The sequence below is a fragment of the Rhea pennata genome, chromosome 10 (assembly GCF_028389875.1).
Source record: "Rhea pennata isolate bPtePen1 chromosome 10, bPtePen1.pri, whole genome shotgun sequence".
Lineage (NCBI taxonomy): Eukaryota > Metazoa > Chordata > Aves > Rheiformes > Rheidae > Rhea > Rhea pennata.
The window spans coordinates 14,910,147-14,931,258 of record NC_084672.1 but is presented as its reverse complement, the minus strand read 5'-3'; the positions used below and the strand labels follow the sequence as shown (position 1 = coordinate 14,931,258).

Below are 21,112 nucleotides of genomic sequence, written 5' to 3'. Positions count from 1 at the left end.
CTAAAAATCCAACAATGGCATTAGTTCAGTTTAAAGTCCGAAGTGTTAAGTTATATTGCCATGGCTTATTAAAAAAAATTAGCTTATTCAAATTTTTATATTTGACTTGTAATTGCTTATACTCTTAAGAAAAAAAACAAAACAAAAATACTTTCTCCTACCTTTGAGATGTAAGAAACGTTCTTCATTTGGAGCACAATTTGATGTAAAAGCACATGATTGAAAATAAAACTAGAAAAAGTGGCTTTGTGAAAATAAGCCAAATGTAGTTATAGTTTTCCCTTTTAAATATGGAGGTGAACTTGCTATCTTGAGAGATGAAGGTGCAATGAAAACATTTTGTCAGATAGCCAGGTGAGCTGTGCCATTCCCAATACCAATTAGAGTTTCTAAATACCAATCTTAAGTTAAAACATACTCTATATTCCACTGCACAAAAACGAGCAGAAATCCTTGCCAGTCTACATGAAAGGAGCAGACTGTCGAAGCAGCAAGATCTGAGCTCTCAGAATGTGCCATTTCCTCCACACCATTCCTGAAATAAGATATGCACTAAAATGAAATGAGAGTACTTTATGTGCTGGCTGTTATCCATCGTGGAACAGTAACCTACACCCTAAGCTAGCAGTTTGGCACAGTTCCCTTAAGGGATGAATAAAAAGGGAATTTTTTGTCATGTTACAAAGCTGTACTGAAATACTCAGTCAGCCAAATCTGTCCCAGCTACAGCCTGAGGACTTGAAATCTGGATGTTCTTTTTGATGAATGGTGTGCAGCTATCCACTAATAAATGTCTTTTGATCCAAGAGAGAAAAATAATCTAATATTTTGCCTGTAAGTCAATTGTTCGAAAAAAAGAACTCCAAATCTCTATTAGTGATACTTACTACTGTCTTTTTATCCATCTGTTGAACTATGAATTGGATTGGAATTTGCATCAAAAGAAAACTGGCATTAACATCAGAGAAAAGATTTAATCTTCCTCCAATCTGAGGATAAAGGAAAGTGATTCTGATTGCCAGCAAAATGGAAACAAAGAATAGAAAATCCAGCAAAAACATTCTAAATTTCAAAAGCTGGATCAAACGCAAAAGTCTAATAGGACCTGAATGTTGAAAGAGTACTCTCATTTCAACAAAGATACGGAACCACTTCATAATAAACCATCAATTAGCTTGTAAAATAGAACCTTAGTAAGTTCAAAGCAATGTTCCACTATCATGGTAATACACTAATTAAATCATAAATAGTCTGATAGTGCTTTTCATCTATAAAATTTTTTTACTTTATAGTAATGGGGCAGCATTACTATTTCTCTTTCAAAGCAAAACTTCAGTAATAAGAAATGAAGTTCCAGTTTAAGAACACGTTGTCTCCAAACTGATGACCTAGTCCTGGGCACATTTACATGTAAGTGTTTCCACTAGAATTAACACTTAAAAGAAAAACACATAGACATTTAAAATAAATATTTTTCTAAAAAAATTACTGAGTGGACCTAAAATTCATGATGGAAAACATTTAATGGAAAACATTTTGCAAAGTTATGCCATCCCTTAAATCTGAAAATATATTCACGTTAATATTGCTTTAGGAATATTTAAATTCTTCATAGTGGTAAGCAGTTCTATCAGACCCTAACAACACTGAGGATTTGGCAATAATAAAAAAATCAATCTTTGATATTATAGTGTTATTACTACATAAGGTGAACTTTATAGAAAAGTTCCATCCCAAAGATGGTTGTGGATGAAATGCAAACTCATAGTCAGTTCTTGTGGACACTGTTCCTGTTGCAACAACATCAACAAGTGGTAAGGATGGAGAATGCTAAAAACAACAGTGAGGTACAGATGACAGTATCAGTCAGTCAGTTATACCACGGACTCTCTTTCCTTCACTGGTGCAAGTTACATCCCCAGTTAGACTATTCTTTGCTACACAGAGATCACGTCAGGTGGCTACAGGCCATCTTTGCAATTCCCCCAATAGCATGATTAGTTCCACGTTCACTGGGTCAGTCAGAGGGTGAGCTCAAAGCCAGTCTAGGAGATGAAAGGGAGACCTCACAGTTCATAATCTGTGCAAGTATAGCAAAAAGCCCTAGAGGCAGATCTCCATTTATCTGTAGGTTGTCTATAGGCCTTTATCAGTCAAATGTATTTGAAGTACATACGAAAAAACTAGTTCTCCTTTCTGAGGAAAGCTCACAATAGGCTTGTCGTTGAACAGTGAAAGGCATATGTCCACAGACAGAAAGTAGATAAAAAACAAGGACTACAACATGCTGGCGTTCTGCTCAACATTTCTAAGACATAAAACCAGGACTGGACAAAGCATCCGTTATCACAGCAAAAGAAGTCCATCATTATATACAAGTTATTACCTTTAAATATTTACGGCTAGATTCTTCAGGTTAATATGAGTTTACTGATGATACTTTTCTAAGTCTACACAACCAAAGAAAGCAAATGCAACCTATAGCCAATACAGTGCAGTTAGTAGTTTGCAAGTCACATTACAATAAAAACAAAAACATTCAAGATTTTGTTATTATGAATGCTAGTGTCTTCCACCCCATATACCCTACATACCACTAAATAAGCAGTTTAAAATGCTAGTATCATCTTCTTTAGCGTTTACTCTGATTGAAAAGACTCGGGGAAAAATTTTCAAAAGCTAACAACAGCTCCCATTCTTTAAAATGATTTCTTCTAAAATTTGAATTTAATATTGTATCATGGATTAGAAAATAAAAAGTAGGACTAGTATTCTATTAAAAAAAAAGGAAGTCGACTTACCCCAAAATTAGTAGCAGCAAACCGATCTGAGGCAGATACATTAGTTGTGGCTGTAGTATGAGCATAGAAAGCATTTATGTTGGCCAACAACGTACTCATAACTGCTGGCACACCAGGGCACATATATTTAGAAGACAGACAGGAAAAGTGCCTACAATTCAAACAAATGAACAGTTTTTAAAGGTGAGAAGGATTTTCCACATTCTCTCACCACAGTTTCTTTTCAGCTCCAGTGGTGTAAATATCAAGCACTCTCATGGTCAAATGTACAGATGTACATGACAAGAATCCAGATATATTGAACATAATTGCCAGAGGTATTTTTAAATTGAACATATCAGATTCACATTTCTTTCTTACTCAGCTAATTCTGAATAAAAAATATGATTTGAATATCATGTTATTATACAATACATTAACTATTAAACACAAACTTAAATTCAAATACGAGGTTGTCATCATAATAGCCCACAAGAGAGCTGTATTCCAGTAGAGAAGCATTTAATGTTTACTGACAAGAGGGCTCAAACCAACAATTTGCTGTAGCTTATATTTTAGGTTACTTTATTACTGAAAGGTGAGATACCAAGTCACCTTTGGTTTTACCTTGGTTTGACTTTGGCCACAGCTGAAATTGTTCCACTGTGGCTCAGGCTAAGTAAAAGTTAACAAGTCTGTTAAACTCTGAACCAGCTCTATGTTGGAAAACATTACTTTTAAAGAAAAGGAAAGTCTGTCATTCAGCAGGTCTGGGGCTTCAAGAGGGGAAAGGTTTTAGCTCCCACCTCCTAATGAGTATGAACAGATTTATGTTCACCCATAAGGCTATAACTTCTCTCCACCTCCCTACATCTAGAACATTTGGATCCTGGAGAGAAACTACAGCACTGATATTCCTGTGGCATGGGACTAAACAAAAAGGGGGATTAAAGTCACAGTTTATTGCCCATTAGTGTGCTGCATGCAGACAGCAAAAGACATAGGGGCATACATGTATTTATGCAGTGAGGCAGACTACCAGAACAGCTACTGAAGGCTGGCAGTAGCAATATGAGAAGAAGGATTAAAGACTGCATGAGCCTCATGCTCCCAGCTGCTAGGCTTTCTCTAACATTAGATTCTCTTTCAAGTAATATCATACTGGGCTTACACACTATGTAAGTTTTGTTCTGATGCGGTGATATATATTGATGCTTAAAGCTTGTATCATGCCATTTGTGTTCAAAGTGCTTTGCAAATATTTCTCAGCATTCCTGGAAGGTAGATAATTAAGTGCTATTATCTCCATTTTACAAAACTGAGGGAAGCTGCTCAAGTCTACACATCAAATCAATCACCTCAGCCAGGACTCGATTCCAGCATTCCTAGCCACGTGGCCTATAGAGATAATACAGCAGAACCTTTATTTGTTGACAGTATTTTTCAGTGTACTTTTAAAGTCCACAACAAGAATCTGACAAAAACATCAGGCAGCTACCTACTAATTAGGAAAATGCTTCAGCATATGTCACATATGTTTCCTGTAACCTGGAAAACTAAAGAGTTCCTTTGTATAAAATATAATTGTGATATCAGATGATTTTCACCAGTTTCAATTCATTTTTAAAGTTAATAGAAATCCTAGCTCATCTATTCATCACATGCATTTTGAGAAATGTATGTAGAGATGATAGAACTATTCTTAAAAAATGTGACACTCAAGATAATTAACATATAATTTTTACTGTTGACCTAGAATTATTCCCCAAAATCTCCAAGTAGGTCTAAGGATCTTTATTGTATTAGGAATGCTGAACCGGAGATAAGAAGGAACCAATAATCCCGCTGACTCTTAAGAGTCATATTTTCAACATACGCTCTGCTGAGGGGAGAAGGGACAGACAAAAGGGGTAGTCAGCAGCAGCTGTCACGAGATGAGCCACTCACTCAGATTGCTGCTCACAAGAAAAATGATAGATCCTGGAAAAAATAGTTTGGATCTACATTTTAAATTCAGTGAGACATCTTCTGATGGTTATTCTTGCTTACATGGAGCTACCCAAGGGCTGGATTGGGCTCCTATCTTGAAAACCCAACTTGGAGAGGATATTTGGAAAAAGGAGAAAAAACTATCCTGGCTGACCTTGCCAGAAATCTTGCCCTTTAAATGTGGTGTGATTAATCACAGGGTGGCTTTTGATGAGATCATGGGGTCACTTTTGATGAGATCGAAAGTGGCAAGAATGCCTACATTCTTTCTAGTACTCCTCTCTCTCTATTTCTTATTTTGTGCAGGCTCCTCAAAAGCATTAAGATTATTATAAAGCAATTCTGCAGCTGCTGAGCAAATTTTCAGATTTGCTTTCAAATTCAGAAGCTACAGTTTATGCTGAGCTGTGTTTTAGAATATTATCTCTGTTCTGTCATTGCTCATGACAGTTGAGCTTCCTAAGAGTTCAGAGCAAATGGATATCTATAGATACTAAAATTAAGACTCAGCATCTGGTAAAAAACTCAGTCAACCAAAACCAACAAAAGCCTACTACGACCTATACTTGTGATAGTGACTGCTCCTCAAGTGCAATAAGAATGACAAAACTTCCTTCTTTTTTCCTTTTTTTGTTTTCTGTCATCTCAAAGCATTGGGCAGTTTAAAATTATAAAAGTACATGTTTGCTATGCGCATTCCAACGTTAATCACAGCCCTGTAAAGGGTTGGAGCTTTCCAGGTGTGACAGGACATAGACATTGGAACTATGTTCATTTTTTTCACTTGGTTCTGGTTCACCTGGTTCTGATCAAAATGCAAAGCCTGATTTATCTGAGGTGTTTCACCAAATGAAAGGAATATGTTTTAAGACTGAGTTTACAGATTATTTATATATTTATGTAGCTATGCAGATTTTCAGACAATATATACAGTTCATCATACTAACAAATTTAAAGGGTTCCCTTTTCATCCTTTATATGAACCAAGGAACAGTTCATAGATTCCAGGAGTTACTGCACATATTCTTTAACTTCCCAAACAGGTGATTCCAAACCCTCCCTCACTTTCTCACCCTCTTACTGTCCCTCTCCCTTAAATGTACTGCCTTTTCCACCTGGAACTTCCTACCATATACTCGTGATATGCTATATACCTGTTCTCATTTAATTCCACCAAAATTTTATCCTCTAACTTACCTTTCTAACATCCCACCTCTACAAATGAGGTAAACTGGAGCTCCAAATCCAATTTTACAGTTGGAAGTCACACCCTATCACACGCCACTGGCTCCCTCTGGCATCCTGAACCGTAAGTGGGCATACAGTAGTGTAACTGTGTTGGATGATGATGAGTGAAGCAACTCCCAGCCCTTCTTGTGTACAATCAATTATGGTAGCTGTGATGCACTCACCCCCTATTTTAAAACAAAGTTTTACACTGGAGCAGAGTTGGGAACTGTGGCTGTCACTACCTGCCACATGCATACCCATGCCACTTCAAAAGCAGTTGGCCTACTACCCGCAGTGTATCAGCACAGCTAGGAATTTCTGCTGCAGACAGAAAGGATGCTTTGGAAAACATTTTACAAAAGATGGCATATGCCAAGAGACTGTATGCAACTGTAAAAGCAAAGCAAAGAGATTACTCATTTAAAGAAAAACTAGCAATAATTTTAGAAAAAGCTCATGTTTTCTCATATTCTGGTTAAAGGTATTAGATCATTAAAATCAAGTACTCTGAATACAATCTGCAATAATCTTAGTGACCAAATAATTAAAACAGTCTAAATAGGATTCCCTTCCTCTATTAATATGACTGAAATTTGAAGAGTGCCATACTTAAACTGCTATTAATGAGTGAGCCTGATGATGTATTTTCAGGAACAGTAGCTAACTCCAGTGGTAGTCAGAGTACATTTACAGAATATATTATTACAGAATAGGATAAAAATCATTTGAAAATAAAAATTTTCCAGTTCTCATTATTCACAGATATTTGCGTCATTAAAAATCTCCAAGACAAATGAGTGGCAACCAATAGCAACAGAAGTAGAGCCAAATCATCCCCAACAGTTGAGAAATGTAGGTCACAATCTACTTTCTGTTCTTCATATTCCACAACAGGTCCAAAGACAGCATAAAAGTACTTCCAGTTTTTGTGGTTCTGAGATTGTCAGGGACCAGTTTAGCTTGGTCCACCTTGCAGTAAATTGGTCAACTTACTAATCTCCTAAACCAGGTAGCAGAAGAATATTTTAAGTTTAAAAATCTGTGGTCATGACTCTTTCCTATTCTGATCTCTGTTTCAAAAGCATACTTGGGAACTCCCTGTCTACTACATCATCTGGTAATGTTCTAAATAAAAGGCTAGACAAAATTTGGGACCATCCTCTTTTCTCTGAACATTTGAATCCACATAATTCCTACAAAAGCATGAAGGTGGATCCTCAAAGTAGAGTGATTAAGAAAATATTAATCTAGAAGGTAAGACATAGACTGAAACTGGTTGTTTTATTCTTGAGATCACTATCCAAATGGTAGGCATCTTCCAGTCCTAGAAAGGTAGCCCAACAGATCTAAGACTGGAGTGGATACTTAATTCCTATGGAAACATATGTGCGATCCACCACTACACCCATTAAAAGCTCAGGCAATGAACTGACTTGGAATCTTACATGGACAAGAAATGAGAATCTCTACAAATTCTCCTCTGACAAGATCAACACCAAGTTATAGTCTTTTATATTATCAATATATGACTTTATAGTGTCAATAACATAATTTGGTGTGAACACTCACTGTATTAATTTTATCTTAGGATAACTGAAGCGTATTGATGTAATTTAGTTATGTGCTTATTTAGATCACTACACTTTTCCAGCTGTAATGGGTTAGTGAAATTGATGATAAATTAACTGTGTCAAGTTATGTGAATTTTTGCTTATCTGCCTCATTTAGTGAAATCTATACAGTTCAAAGAATTGATAAAGTTTATCAGTTGCAATATGGGTCATGAATCAAATCTGCAAGCCACTTGCATTGATTCTGTTTGTTAGTTAAGTCAAAACAAAAATGAGTAAACTTCCTTATTTGCCTCTCCAAAACCAGCCACCAATATCATGAGTATTAACTAACACTTTATAATGGGCACACGATGTCACAGCAACTATTGCCTAGAGTCTCACATTTTTTAGAGTAATATTCCATTGTTCAAACTACATCACTCAGCATATCTAAAACCAGGGCTGTTGGCTTTACCTTGCAACCTTCTTACAATGCAAGTTCACAACCAACATGTAGTGCCTATAATTCTTCTGATCTTCCTGCTGGCATGAATCAGGACAGAGCAAAGAAGGAAAGGTTAATCAATGTGCACTATTAAGTAAGCCAAAGCTATCAATGAAAATTACCTTAATGGGTGATTTGTGTGCTTTTTACAATGCAGCCACATTAATTGAAGAAGAGCAGTAGAACAAGATGGCCTATCTAATGCCAATTAACCTGCTAGAATGAGAACTATGCTTTTGAGTTAGAAGCATTAGGTTCTACTTGTGCTAACTCTTGCCAGCAAGAAGTGAAGAGCACAACAGAGCTTTTACTCCACTTGACTCCACTACAGAGTAAGTCCAGGATGCTGATGTTGTATATAATTTCAGTGTCTAGTCAAATGCTGTTTCAGTACATGCCCTGCTTTCTGTCTTCTTAAGGGAAATTAATTAGGTTGAAAGAGGAACAAGAGAAACAAAATTATTTTGTCTTGCTGGTGGACAGATGGCTTAGTGCAAGTATGTAATAAGCCTTCCTTCTGCTGTGACTCGTGCAAGCCATTGAATTTACAGCATAATTCACCATTTATCACTACAGCCCTCGAAACAAATGGCAGTTGGATCACTGAGCTGTTCTGTCACTTTCTTTAATCTGTTTTTGGTCATACCTCCCCCTACCTTGTACCACACATGTGCATTCACTTCTGGGCATATATGCATATCCTTCATGTAACTAACACTGTCTAGTTAAGAGCTATTGATTCTCTAGCCAACTCACATAAGAACGGCTATAATTGTCTTTCATCTCTTCTCCAATACAGACACGATGAGGAGTGGAGGAATACAGTAGCTGTAAAAAATAAGAGTGTGTTACGGAATTTATATGGCCTAGTCTTTTCAAACAGCTACAGTTACTGCAGGATAAGCAGCTTTTTTGTTTTATTTTACTGTTATGTTTTGGTGGGAGAGTCAAAAGTTGAGTTTCTGTTCATGTGAATTCCACAGCTGATAACTTAAAAGAAGGTTTCCTTGTTTGCTTGGAGCTTGGCAGCTGGAATCTGTATCTTGAAATGAGTGTAAACAGCCTTACTAAGTGTGCATCATTTAGGGAAGTTTCAGTCTCATAAAAATGTAGGTGTCTTTGTCTCCAAAGTCTTGGTAGACTGAGGGTACAATAACACCTGATTTTGTTCTCTTTACAAATTTAATGAAAAAAATCTTATTGTACAACAAGGATCAATGTGGATTACTACCATCCATGGGATGTCTTTTGAGTAGGTATGTATATTTCATCCACTCTTCAGTTGTGCACAATCATCTGCTTATTTAGAATTAAACACTGATCAACTCATCACATGATCTGAATCAAAGAAAAAAAAATGCAGACTTTCTTTGTTGAAGTTGGTTAAGAGAGAAAAAGAGCTTTATGTTTCCAGGATTTTTAGTTGGTCACCCAGACTGATTTGCCTTGCAGTGCTCTGGCACTGAAATAATAAACTGATCTGGATTTCTTTCTTCTTCTTCTTTTTTTTTCTTTTCTTATCTTTCCTTTTTTTTTTTTTTTTTTTTTTTTTTTTTTTTTAATCTTTGCCAAGCTGCCATGATTGCAATTGTGACTTGGGGAAAACAGGATTAGCCTTTTGAAAATTTCTGTGCTCTGAAGGAATGGATATAACTAACTAAATAAATACTATTTTGAGAGACAGCATCAAATCATCAGGACCTACTGGAAGGATCATAGCTGACACAGCCACCAGCATGAACTTGAAATAATTGATGAGTAGGATTATTCATCATCACAGTAGAACAGAATGACAGGTTGTTTTAGGTAATACTACTTTAGGAAGGCTTGTTTAGCTTTAAGTTGTATTCAGAAATGCAGAAAGGCATATGCGCTACTCCAGCATATGCTGCCTATCCACACCAAGAAGGGTCAAGCCCATCTAACATTAAGTGGCGTTGACATATTATACAATAGATGTTTTTAAACCGCAAACAGTTGCGAATTTTAAAACCTGCAATAAGACAAAAAGAGTAGCTCATTAGCAAAACCTTAAAACTCGCACAAACTTAAGACAGTGTACGAGAAGTATGTGGATGCTCTCTGGGACCTTGGCAAATGCCTATGAAATCACAGTTGCTTGTGCGTTCCTACCTACATACATTTTAATTTACAGTTCTCACCATGAGACATGAAATAGAAAGGTTCTGCAACTAGATATTTGAGCAGAAAGTGCTTACACACAGTGCTCCTTTGGGCCAAGCGATTATAGTCAAATTCTCTCTCTGTTCTGTATTAGAAAATTGCTTTTCTTTTCATAGGAAGACATCATTACCACATAAGATCTGATTATTCAATTTTCCAAATCAAAAAGCTGTAATTTTTCTCCTAACTCTTAAAGGTACTTCAGGAGAAAGATGATTTCATAAAGACAAATAAAGTCAATTGATAATAGTCCAAAAGAAAACTCCCCATGACAGATCCACAGTGTCTTCACTACTCTTCTCTCCGTAGTCTGAATGCACTGAGACACATGTCTGTACAATATGTATCAATACGGTTCCTTTCTTATTCAAATATTTTACACATTAAATAAGACCATATTTGCTATGGATTTTATTCTCAGCTACCTTAAACAAGAAATATGTGGCCTACCCCTGAATTACAGATTGCTCATTATCAACATGCAACATTTTAAAATGCAAATGAACATGAGTATGGGGGCAATGAAATCTTCCAATGAACCAATGAAATGATTACTTGTGACAACCAATATCGAATTCACTTTCCTACTGCACTTGCCTTCAAATGCCTGACCTGTAGTCATCAACAGTACAGGAATGCGATGTAAAAGATACAGAAGAAAGCGAGAACAAAAAGAAGACAAGGCAACGTATCTCATTCAGTTTAAAATGAATTAGATTTTTTGAGTATAGATTCCTGAAAAATGTAGTAAAGTATTGGCCCAGCTCCATGTTAGATATTCAGGCTAAATTTACTTTCTTTTCATGAGTACCTGTATGTTGTTATTTACCAATATAAAGTGTCATCTTTATATGATAAACTAAATTGTCCATTTCTTTCAACTCTTCTGAATGAAAAAGCTTTTAAATACTCAGATCTCAATTATATTGCTATTTTCAATGTTGACTTTTGCTACACTCAAATTTAAAAAATCAGTTTTAAACATTCTCCAGGAAAAAAAAAATCGTACTCTGAAATTTTCCAATAATTTTTCACACAATCACCAAAAGATTAAACTGAAGGAAAATTCAACAACATCTTCCCATTGAGTTTCTCCATCAGAAGCACAGCCACACTCTACTGAAATAACATACACTTAGGGCATTGTTAAAAGGAAACACTGATGTTAAATCAGTCCTGCTTTACTTCTTCAGCAAGAACGACTCTGTGTTCACCTTAATAGCTCTTAAGGATTCATCTCACATACGACTCTGAATTAATTTGAGCATAGACAGCAGGAACTACTCTATCACTTTAGTGATTAACATCATGGTAAAACTATTTTGAGTTTATTATTTTTAATCAAGATGTAAAGATATACACAGTGAATTGGAAGCTAAACAAGAAAAAAACAAACACTAGCAGTTAAAGAACAGAAATTTAGAAATTCCAAGTTCTATTCACAAAAGTCAATGCTTATGTTTCTCCACATGTAAGTATGGATACACAATAACACAAGGGAACTGTCAAATGTAATTAATTCTTCTCTGTAATGTTACTTAAGGTCCTTAGAGGAAAAGCACCAAACAAATATATTTTACAAATATACCCTTCTACCTTTCTAGAAGATATACAACACAATAATTCATAATGAGCTGCATAAAGCAGAAGACATGCTCATTGCAGTAACAGATGGTGTCATTATAACCTGCAGTAAATAAACCTTTGGTGTTTATGTGCCTTCATGCTATATAAGTAAGATAATTTGTTTTTAGGATGTGTTGTAAAAAAACAGAGGAAACAAGATACATGTTCCAATTAAAAATTTCGTAACATCAGCTTTCTACAGTGACAGTGAACTCAGACGGATTTCTTTGCTTTCCTAAGGGTGCAACAGGAGCAGAATACAATCCTCCTCATGGGCAAACTTTTCACTGGTCAAATTAAGAGTATATGACTAGTTCTTGTATGGAATTGCCAGGTTGCCAGGAATTGCAGGGTTGTCAGGCAGCTAAACCCTGTGGTACTATGCTCTAAAGTGATCAGACAACTACTCCAATATCAACAATGTATTAATAGGTTCCAATACCATTAAAAATGGTTTATTTACATATACCATGGAAGGTTTTGAGCCAGTCTCGTTCAACTTATTCATCAATGACCGGGATGAAGAAACAGAGTGTCTCCTCAGCAAGTTTGCTGATGATACCAACCTGGGAGGAGGGGCTGATGCATCAAAAGGCTGTGCTGCCACTCAGAGAGATCTGGACAGACTGAAGAATTGAGTTGAGAGGAACCTCATGAAGTTCAACAAAGGCAGGTGCAGGGTCCTGCACCTAGGGAGAAATAACCCCATGCACCAGTACAGACTGGGGCTGACCTGCTGGAAAGCAGCTCTGCAGAGAAGGACCTGGGAGTGCTGGTGGACAAGCTGACCATGAGCCAGCAATGTGCTCTTGTAGCCAAGAAGGCCAATGATATCCTGAGGTGCATTAGGAAGACTGTTGCCAGCAACAGTCAAGGCAGTCAAGGTAGGTGATCCTGCCCCTCTACTTAGCCCTGGGGAGGCCACACCGGGAATGCTGGGTCCAGTTCTTGTCTCTTCAATACGAGAGAGACATGGAACTACAGCAGAGAGTCTAGTGTAGGCCTACAAAGATGATTAAGAGGACTGGAGCATCTCTCTTACAAGAGAGGTCGTGAGAGTTGGGCCTGCCTAGTACAGAGAAGACTGAGAGGAGATCTTACCAATTATACAAATACAAATACCTTAAGGGGGTTGTTAAGAGGATGGGGCTAAACTCTTTTCAGTGGTGCCATGTGACAGGACAAGAGGCAACAGTCTGAGGAAGAACTTTACTGTGAGAGTGACAGAGCACTGGCACAGGCTGCCCAGAGAGGTTGTGAAGTCTCTTTCTCCAGAGATATTCAAAACCCGTCTGGACCCAATCCTGTCTAACATGCTCCAGGTGACCCTGCTTGAGCAGAGAGGTTGGACTAGAAGATCTCCAGAGATCCCTTTCAACTCAACCATTCTGCGATTCTGTTACTATAGCCTTTGCTAGTGTCCTATAATTATTTCTGCTTGTGAAACAGTGGTCCAGTGTTTGATCTCAATGTCATCTTCAACAGTGGAAGTCTTTCCAATCCTTGCCACATATCACAGTCATAAGGATTAAGAAACGCATTACCAATAATAGCTTACAAAATGCTTATAAGATGCTTAATGCCACTGCAGCTGAGAATATCAGAGGGCCATAGAAGTGAGTAAGAATTTTAAAACAGGAATGAGAGTGGAATGGAGACTAAAAGCATGGAAGCTTGAAACTCATCACTTCTCTCAACCACGTTCTGACAGTAGTGTAAAAAAACAGACATGATAATACTTACGTCATAGCTTGATAAATATATTCAATTCCATAACGCATCGCAAATTCATCTACAATTTCTTGTGCTGCATCTTCAAAGTATACCTTCCAGGCTTCATCACCTCTCACTTCAGGGATTTTTACAACACCATTAGATTTAACTTCCGTCAAGTAATGGAACAGATTCTAAATGTAAGAAATTTTTCAAACAGGAAATTTCAAATTTTAAGTGGCGTTCTGAAAGTATATTCTATATAGTAGCCTTGATATGTTCATTAATTTCAAATTTTGTTTATTTTTCTGAAGACTAGATCCAACTACCCATCATTTGATAGATGAAAAACCCAAAGCTTTCAACATTTTTTTGGTAATGAAATTCTGATAGGGTAAGTTTTGTGTTTCAGCATTTTATCTCCTTGACATAAGAGTACCTCAGCTGAGCAGCATTGAGAGACTGCAATATAAAAGAGAGCAGGAACTTTCTCTTGTCTTATATGCCCTTGCTAATGAATGAAATCATGATGTTACAATGCTCACTGAATAGTTCTTCAACTTGAATTGGATCTGTGACCAATATATCTCAAATACATGATCTAAAAACAGTACTTTTCAGGAAAACTATTATAAATATTGCAGTAGGCTCTCAAATAATGAAAGTCGTATTATAAAGCTTAGGTTTAGCAGCCTTCAAATCAAACCTAATGTTTAATTTGAATGTAACGGCATAGAATGCTTTTCAGATTACCTAGCTCCACACATATTTACAAGCTGGGCAACGAACTTTATTTTTGCCTGTTTTCAGTGACAAAAGCAAACTAGCAAATAATTTCAACTGGGTAATTAGTCCTGTAAATATTTACTGGACGATGCTAAAGCAATAGGATTTTACTATTTACTTCAAGTGTCCTGATCACAACCTTTACAATACCAGGTCAAGTAGTATATTTGAACACAAATGCCCTGAACACTCAAGTTTACAAAATTTGACCACTGAGTATAATTTTGTGGATACATGCTAGTACTGAACTTTAACAACCTACGTATTATCTACCAGTTTTCTAAAACACTTGTATATTTGGAATAGAACTTCAGTGTGTACCATTGTTTGAGGGGAGAGGAATTAAGTACCAAGAAAATCTTTTGAAAGACACACTCAGGTTTACTACTCATGATTTTTTAATTGTGGGCACAACCAAATTAGATGATAGGAGACTTAATTTTTGTATGTCTGTGCTTCTCCTCATTTTTCTCTAATATATGGATTACTGTATGAGGAAAGCGCTCACCTTCAGTTAATAGCTATACCTCTGAAATACACGTAAATAGTAATATCTCCTTAATATTAGCAAGCATGCATGGAGCATCGAAATGCTGAAACAAAAACTTTAGGGGGAGGACTTAAAAAAACTCACTCCACCTTCTCTTTTTTTCTGACTCCTTTTGACAGGGAAAATCTGTTGGTTTTACATCATTCCCTCTTTCTTTGATTCTGAACATTCGTATGCTATCAGAGATACAAAATGGGAAACCTAAAATAAATCTAGCCTGAAAAATATGCTGCAGCAAAACTACTGGTATTACTGTTCTATTTTTTTCCAGTCTTTTGTGCATATCTATAGAACCACTGAATAATAATTTGTACGTAGCGTGCCTTAACTACTCCAACGTACCTCGTGTAAACAGGTGTACTGCACATGGTAAGGAGCAACTTTCTCCTCTCCTTTTATTTCAACATTGATTTTCAATCTAATGGCACCAGAGACGGCTGATTTATCCGTCCGCTTTTCTGAAGAGCAGAAAAATAAACATATTAGTAACTACCAAGAATACATTTTTGTCATATGAAAAGCTTCCATAATCATTCTAGATCAGTAAGAATGGTTTTTAAAGCCAGAAAGTCCAGCTGATGAGCAGAAGAGAAATTTAATACCTCACATGGCCAAGAAGCAGAACATTTAGCTATGAAGTAAAGAATCTTTTTCACTGAATATCCCCAAATTCAAAACAAGTTGCACAAAACTTTATGCAATACTCTTCCCTTTGTAATAAAAATTATCTCAGTTTTCTATTTGGTATCTATACTAATAATTATTATTTTCATTATTGACATTTTTATTTAGTTATGTTGACATTAGCAACAGCCTGAATCACTATGTCTGAGAGAAACTCAGAATGTTTTCAGCAGAATCTGATTCTAGAGCTAGGCTGAATCTTACAGCAGAACTGGAGAACTGTGTTCTAAGGTATCTGTATTAGCCTGTTTAGTTGCTGTCATTCCTTGTGGAGGTTACTGATGTGCTTTGACTCCAACTTTTACTTTTCCTTTCCATTCAAGCAGGATAATCTGACTCAACAGATGTTACAATTTTTGTAATTCCTTCACAAAGTGCTACGATATGAATTAACAGTATAATTAATCAGAATTATCATTTTATAGATCTGATTTATTTCTTTCTGAATATTTCACTCCTCTTTCCTCCACGTGATTTGAAATATCGCATTTGGGTCAATACGTATATGAATCAGAATAAAACATACTGTTCTTTTTAAAACGTAAAATTATCATGAGCTATTTACTTTTTTTAGAACAAGGTGACTTGGTCATTAACATTCTCAGTTTCATTTCTAAAAATCCTCATAAATTCTCATTATAAATAGGAAATACAACATGTCTTTCTTTTCCTTTTTAATAAGAAATCAAGACTACCACATCTATATAGTACAGCGGCTAATGAAACACTAGATAGGGAAACAAAGACTTGTTGCTCAGGAAATGAATGCTTTACCATTTCAGAAAATTATACTACATAATTCACCTGAAATGTTTTATAGAGCATGCAATCTAGATAAAAATGCTACTGTTGAATTTTTATTCGTAAATATAGGAGATTAACTTTCAAAGAGCTACTCCAGAACATATAGTACACACAAACAGATTTTTAGTATGAAAGAGAAGTTGCAGGTTTAGATTTATATATATATATAAAATATTCTGTGCTCTGTTTTTATTGAGTTGATTTTGGTTCAAAGAGCAATGCTTTTTAAGACCTCACTGGACTTGAAACTCCAGTCATTAAGGAAGACAGCATTCTGAGCTTCAGCAGACTGCCTTCAATTTATGATGGTACACCTAAACACATTTCATCTGTATAGAACAGAAAACTCAGTCTAACAAATTTCATGAAGTTCCACAAATGTAAAAACAGTACAAAACAGAAATGATGAGACCAAGAATGATATACAAATAATTAAAAAATGAGTGATATATGAACATGCACAATGAAGCAAAGTATTAGCTAGATCTTTCTAGTTATCCCTGAAGCTCGACTTCCCATAGAATGCTAGTGTGAATCAACTATCTTGAAGTGTTGGGTTTTCTTACATAATTTTTTAGTTAAAATAAATATTTGTCTTTGGTATTGTTGTGACTAGTCTACTCTGTAACTGTAACAAATAGGTATCAAAAGCAAGTAAGTATCTTTCATTTTCTGATCAACTTGTAACACTTAAAATTTAAAAAACTGAACAGGTTTACTTTATGAGAGTTTATTACATTGGTGTAAGAGCTACCTATTTTGAGATCCCACCTCTACAGATGTTAAGGTTCTATCTACCTTTGTTAAAAAAAAAATCAACATGAACCATACCTAAATTATACCATACATCCATTTCTCCACTCAGTGTTCTTACTTCAATGATTGTTTGCCCAAGGAAGTCATCTGATTCCTTTTTGAAATGTTGTTTTACTCTGGATTTGATATCATCATCTTCATCCCAGACTCTCACTTTTATTCTATCTGTAGAGTTATGGCATTCACTGTAAAAATAATAATAAAATACAAACTATGAGGCATGCATAAGCTACGTACAAGGGTACTGCTGTTTAATTCATGCGCCTTTCTTTCAGTACCCTTGCTTAACTACTTCAAGTGTCATGAGACCAACACTTGCCACATCCAGTGGAATAGAAGGCAATACCATGTCAATGGGAATAGGACTACAGTTACTATACAGAAGTACAGAAATTACCATGATTGAACTGTATATACATATTGATTGTATTTAGAAGTATCATGAACTTCTCATTGAAAGCATAAGTTAACTTAAAACATGCACTTCCCTATGACATTAACAAGTATCTTAGAAAATATATAATCAGATCAGATTTACTTATTTAGGAATGTTATACGGTACTTATAGTAGACCATATAAAAACTGTAGTAGACCTTAAAAATTGCTGAAACACAAGATCTGAGAAAATCTTAATATTTTCACTATGTGGCAGGAAGGTTTTGAATAGGCAATGACAGATCTGAACAAGTATGCCTGAAGCTCACAGCAAGGCAAGGCAGGCAATCAAAGAAACCTAGGAAATAAGTAACTTATTTCTCCAAGAGGTATGTCACTTTTCTCTAAGTCCTTCCTTTCTCTGGTGCGAAGGAGCAATAACAGACTGCAGAGTATTAAAGAATTCCTTGCGAATTTAAGTGGCTCCTTAAACTGAGTTGAGTGGATTTGAGGATCTACTGGACTTACGAGAGAGGAAGGCAGTTTCAGTCTCCTGAGTTCCCAGTGGAGAAAAGTTTCTGCCCCCATTTTCTTCCTGTATATATTTCCACAGAAACAGCAATGAAATTCATTGCTATTTTTTATTCTTAACAGTACTATGAGGAAAGTCTACTGTTGCTTGATGTTGACTTTTGATGACATCATCGGCGCATCTTAAGACTAACTACAGAAATCTGTAGTAACAAAAGATTTTCTGTTAACATTTAATACCGGGTACAGACCCAGTATCAGTTACAAGCACTGACACACTAATGCTATTGCATCTGTACTGCACTACAGTAACACTACAAAAATATTTTAAATGCTATCAATTTCTAGTTATCCTTAAATATGGCTCTTTAGTGTAGCAGCAGCATTTCATCTTCAGCATGGTCTTAGACAGGATCAAGAGGCTTAACCTGAATTCTATTCTAAGCGCTATCACTGTTTGTTGATCTGTCTCAATGGTTCCAGCGTTAAAATGATACTACTATTACTTATCTCTCAACTGGCACCCCCTCAAGGGTTCTAAGAATTAATTAGCAGTGGTAATGGGCTTTGGAAGTATGAAGTGCTTTAAATGTTATTACTACTGATGGGCCAATCGGCCACTAAAAATGGCATGCACATCTTTTTACTCTGCCTCATTGTGGCATCATCACATATCACAGAAATGCTCGTGTCTGCCTGTATTCCAAATTTTTAACATCGTAGATATCGCCCTAACTAACATACACATTGTTCTGTTATTAGCAAAACTAATGAAGTCTGATTTCCTTTTGTCTTATGCCTGGCTTCCTTAATATCTAACAAACAGTAATTACAGAATGAATCTTCTCTCTCAACTGTGATTTTCATAAATTAGTTCTTCATATAGCCTCCCTGATGCTTATAATAAGGTGAGCTGATACTGAGGGCACTACTAGGATCTCATTCTATCTGACCATCAATTTTCACAGAATACGGCAGACACAGTACTAAGCACTCTGTGAAATTTCTCTAGCAGATCACAAAATTCAGAAGTTATTAACAAGGACATACAAGAAATAGGCAGACACAGACACAGATGGATCAAATAAACACCTCCATCATCTCCATCTTAAGAAGCTAGGCTAAACCTCCAGAATTATTTTCCTAATGTGCAGCCCTGAATTACTGCTTAACATTGCTAAAGTCCTGAATTGCATTTAGCTATGCAGCCAACATAAATATTAAACAGAGAATTTCTACAATGGTATAAGGAAATTCACCACTGCGGAGGCATTTATGTGACCCTCATCACCACACCTGTGCTATTAGTACAAATCTTGTTCCTGCTTTGATTCTTGAGGAGATGCTGCATGGAAGTTGTTAAATGATAACGCAATGTAAATAAGATATCTTATTCTCCTGAGACAATACGGATTTCCCTCCGACACACATTTAGCTGATTAATAAATATTTGTTCAGATGGTTAGAACCACTACTCTTTTCCCTAACCTCCTCCTCTGTTTCTCCCACATCTTTTTCTCCTTTAATCTCAAGTCAGTGAGACATGGTGATACATCACTATCCATGGTTTTACTGACATGTTCATCATCATTCTAAACCTTTAGGGTTGAATTAGCTCTGCTTCTACACATTTGTAATGTTCCCATGCAAAACTCTCAATCTGGTATAGACTTGTGGTGCAAGAAAGGAGAAGATGGACAAACATTGATTTCTACAGGGCTGTTTTGAGGCAATGAGACTGCAGGGAGATTCACAAATAAGGTTACTGTTACATTACAGCTACGTTAGAGCTGCCTCTGCATGATTCTACTTAATCATCCAACCTCTCATAAAGAGCAAAACATAATGTACTGCACATTCGCTTTAGTCACTGAAGTTAACATCTGCGCAGAAGCTTTGCAGCTTTTCAAAGATCATGGGGTGGGATTCCCAGTTCTTCTTATATTGTCCAGGAAAATCAAGGCAAAGATAATATATGCCACTTTCAAAGTGTTCCTTTTCTAGCCATTCCACTTTTTACACTCAGTAAGATGACAGAAACGTGAACTAATGCGTAATACAGGAAGGTGAGAAGTGAATTGTTCTTTAGCACTCAGACATTCAAGCTTCTGAAAGCTAAAAAAGCTGCAGTACACTGATGGGCTACACAGTGCAGATTGTTTTAATAATTTATCAACTATTTGATGATATTACAGCACTTCTGCTTTTACAGAATGCTGCATGGACACGAATCCTCATAGTATTGCTGCTTTTATTTTAATGACTAGAACAATAACAAGTAATAATAAATTATCTTTATTATAATACCTACATATAAACTTCATATTAGCTACCTGTCTCAACCTGACTTTACTCCTTATCTAAGAGATTTGCACTCAGTCTTAAAATAATGAGTAACTGATATTATTTTATCTTCAGTAAAGAAATAATTGCTAATGAATTAAAAAGCTAGTAAACAATGTACAAACACAAAACCTTCATTCTGTCAAAAAAAGTACATTGCTTGTAACAGTCTGCTTATCTTGTAGTCTTTAGTAAAACTTCTCATATCCTCCAACAAATCTGTCTACTCTAAAGAGCCAGGCTAGATTTAGGGGTATTTTTCCTCTACTCTAAGCAGTGATTGTTTATACAACAATAAAATACACTATTTCTTAGCAAAATTCTGGAGTCAGCAGACGAATTTAGACTGTGGTTGAGACATACAGAAAACAAGCCTGATGAAGCCTTTACTATATCTGTTGGCTCATTTCCAGTTTTGCATTTTTTGGAGCTTATCAATTTGTTTTTGCTTCCTAAATTGATATTTAGCCAATCATTCCACAAACGAGTAAAAATCAAACACACATTGCTTTTAACCAAAGCTCCAAAGAAATGGAACAAAATCTCTCCCATCATAAAAGATAGAGGCAAGTTTGTTTACAGCTAGTATTGCACTCCTTGAACACTCAGCAACTTATTCAAGCAAATATCCTCAGGCAGTAT

At 36.0% G+C, this 21,112-nt stretch overlaps 1 protein-coding gene across 5 annotated transcripts in view; it reads right to left on the bottom strand.

Annotated features, from left to right (window-relative positions):
- The window catches only part of UNC13C (unc-13 homolog C), a 246,277-nt gene that overhangs the window by 87,906 nt on the left and 137,259 nt on the right, over positions 1-21,112 (bottom strand). For all 5 annotated transcript variants that reach the window (XM_062583737.1, XM_062583736.1, XM_062583738.1 and 2 more), the window contains 4 exons: positions 17,236-17,405; positions 15,259-15,374; positions 13,611-13,774; positions 2,802-2,952 (listed from right to left, as the gene is read on the bottom strand). In XM_062583737.1, coding sequence (XP_062439721.1) covers positions 2,802-2,952; positions 13,611-13,774; positions 15,259-15,374; positions 17,236-17,405 — 601 coding nt within the window. The remainder of the gene's footprint in view (positions 1-2,801; positions 2,953-13,610; positions 13,775-15,258; positions 15,375-17,235; positions 17,406-21,112) is intronic.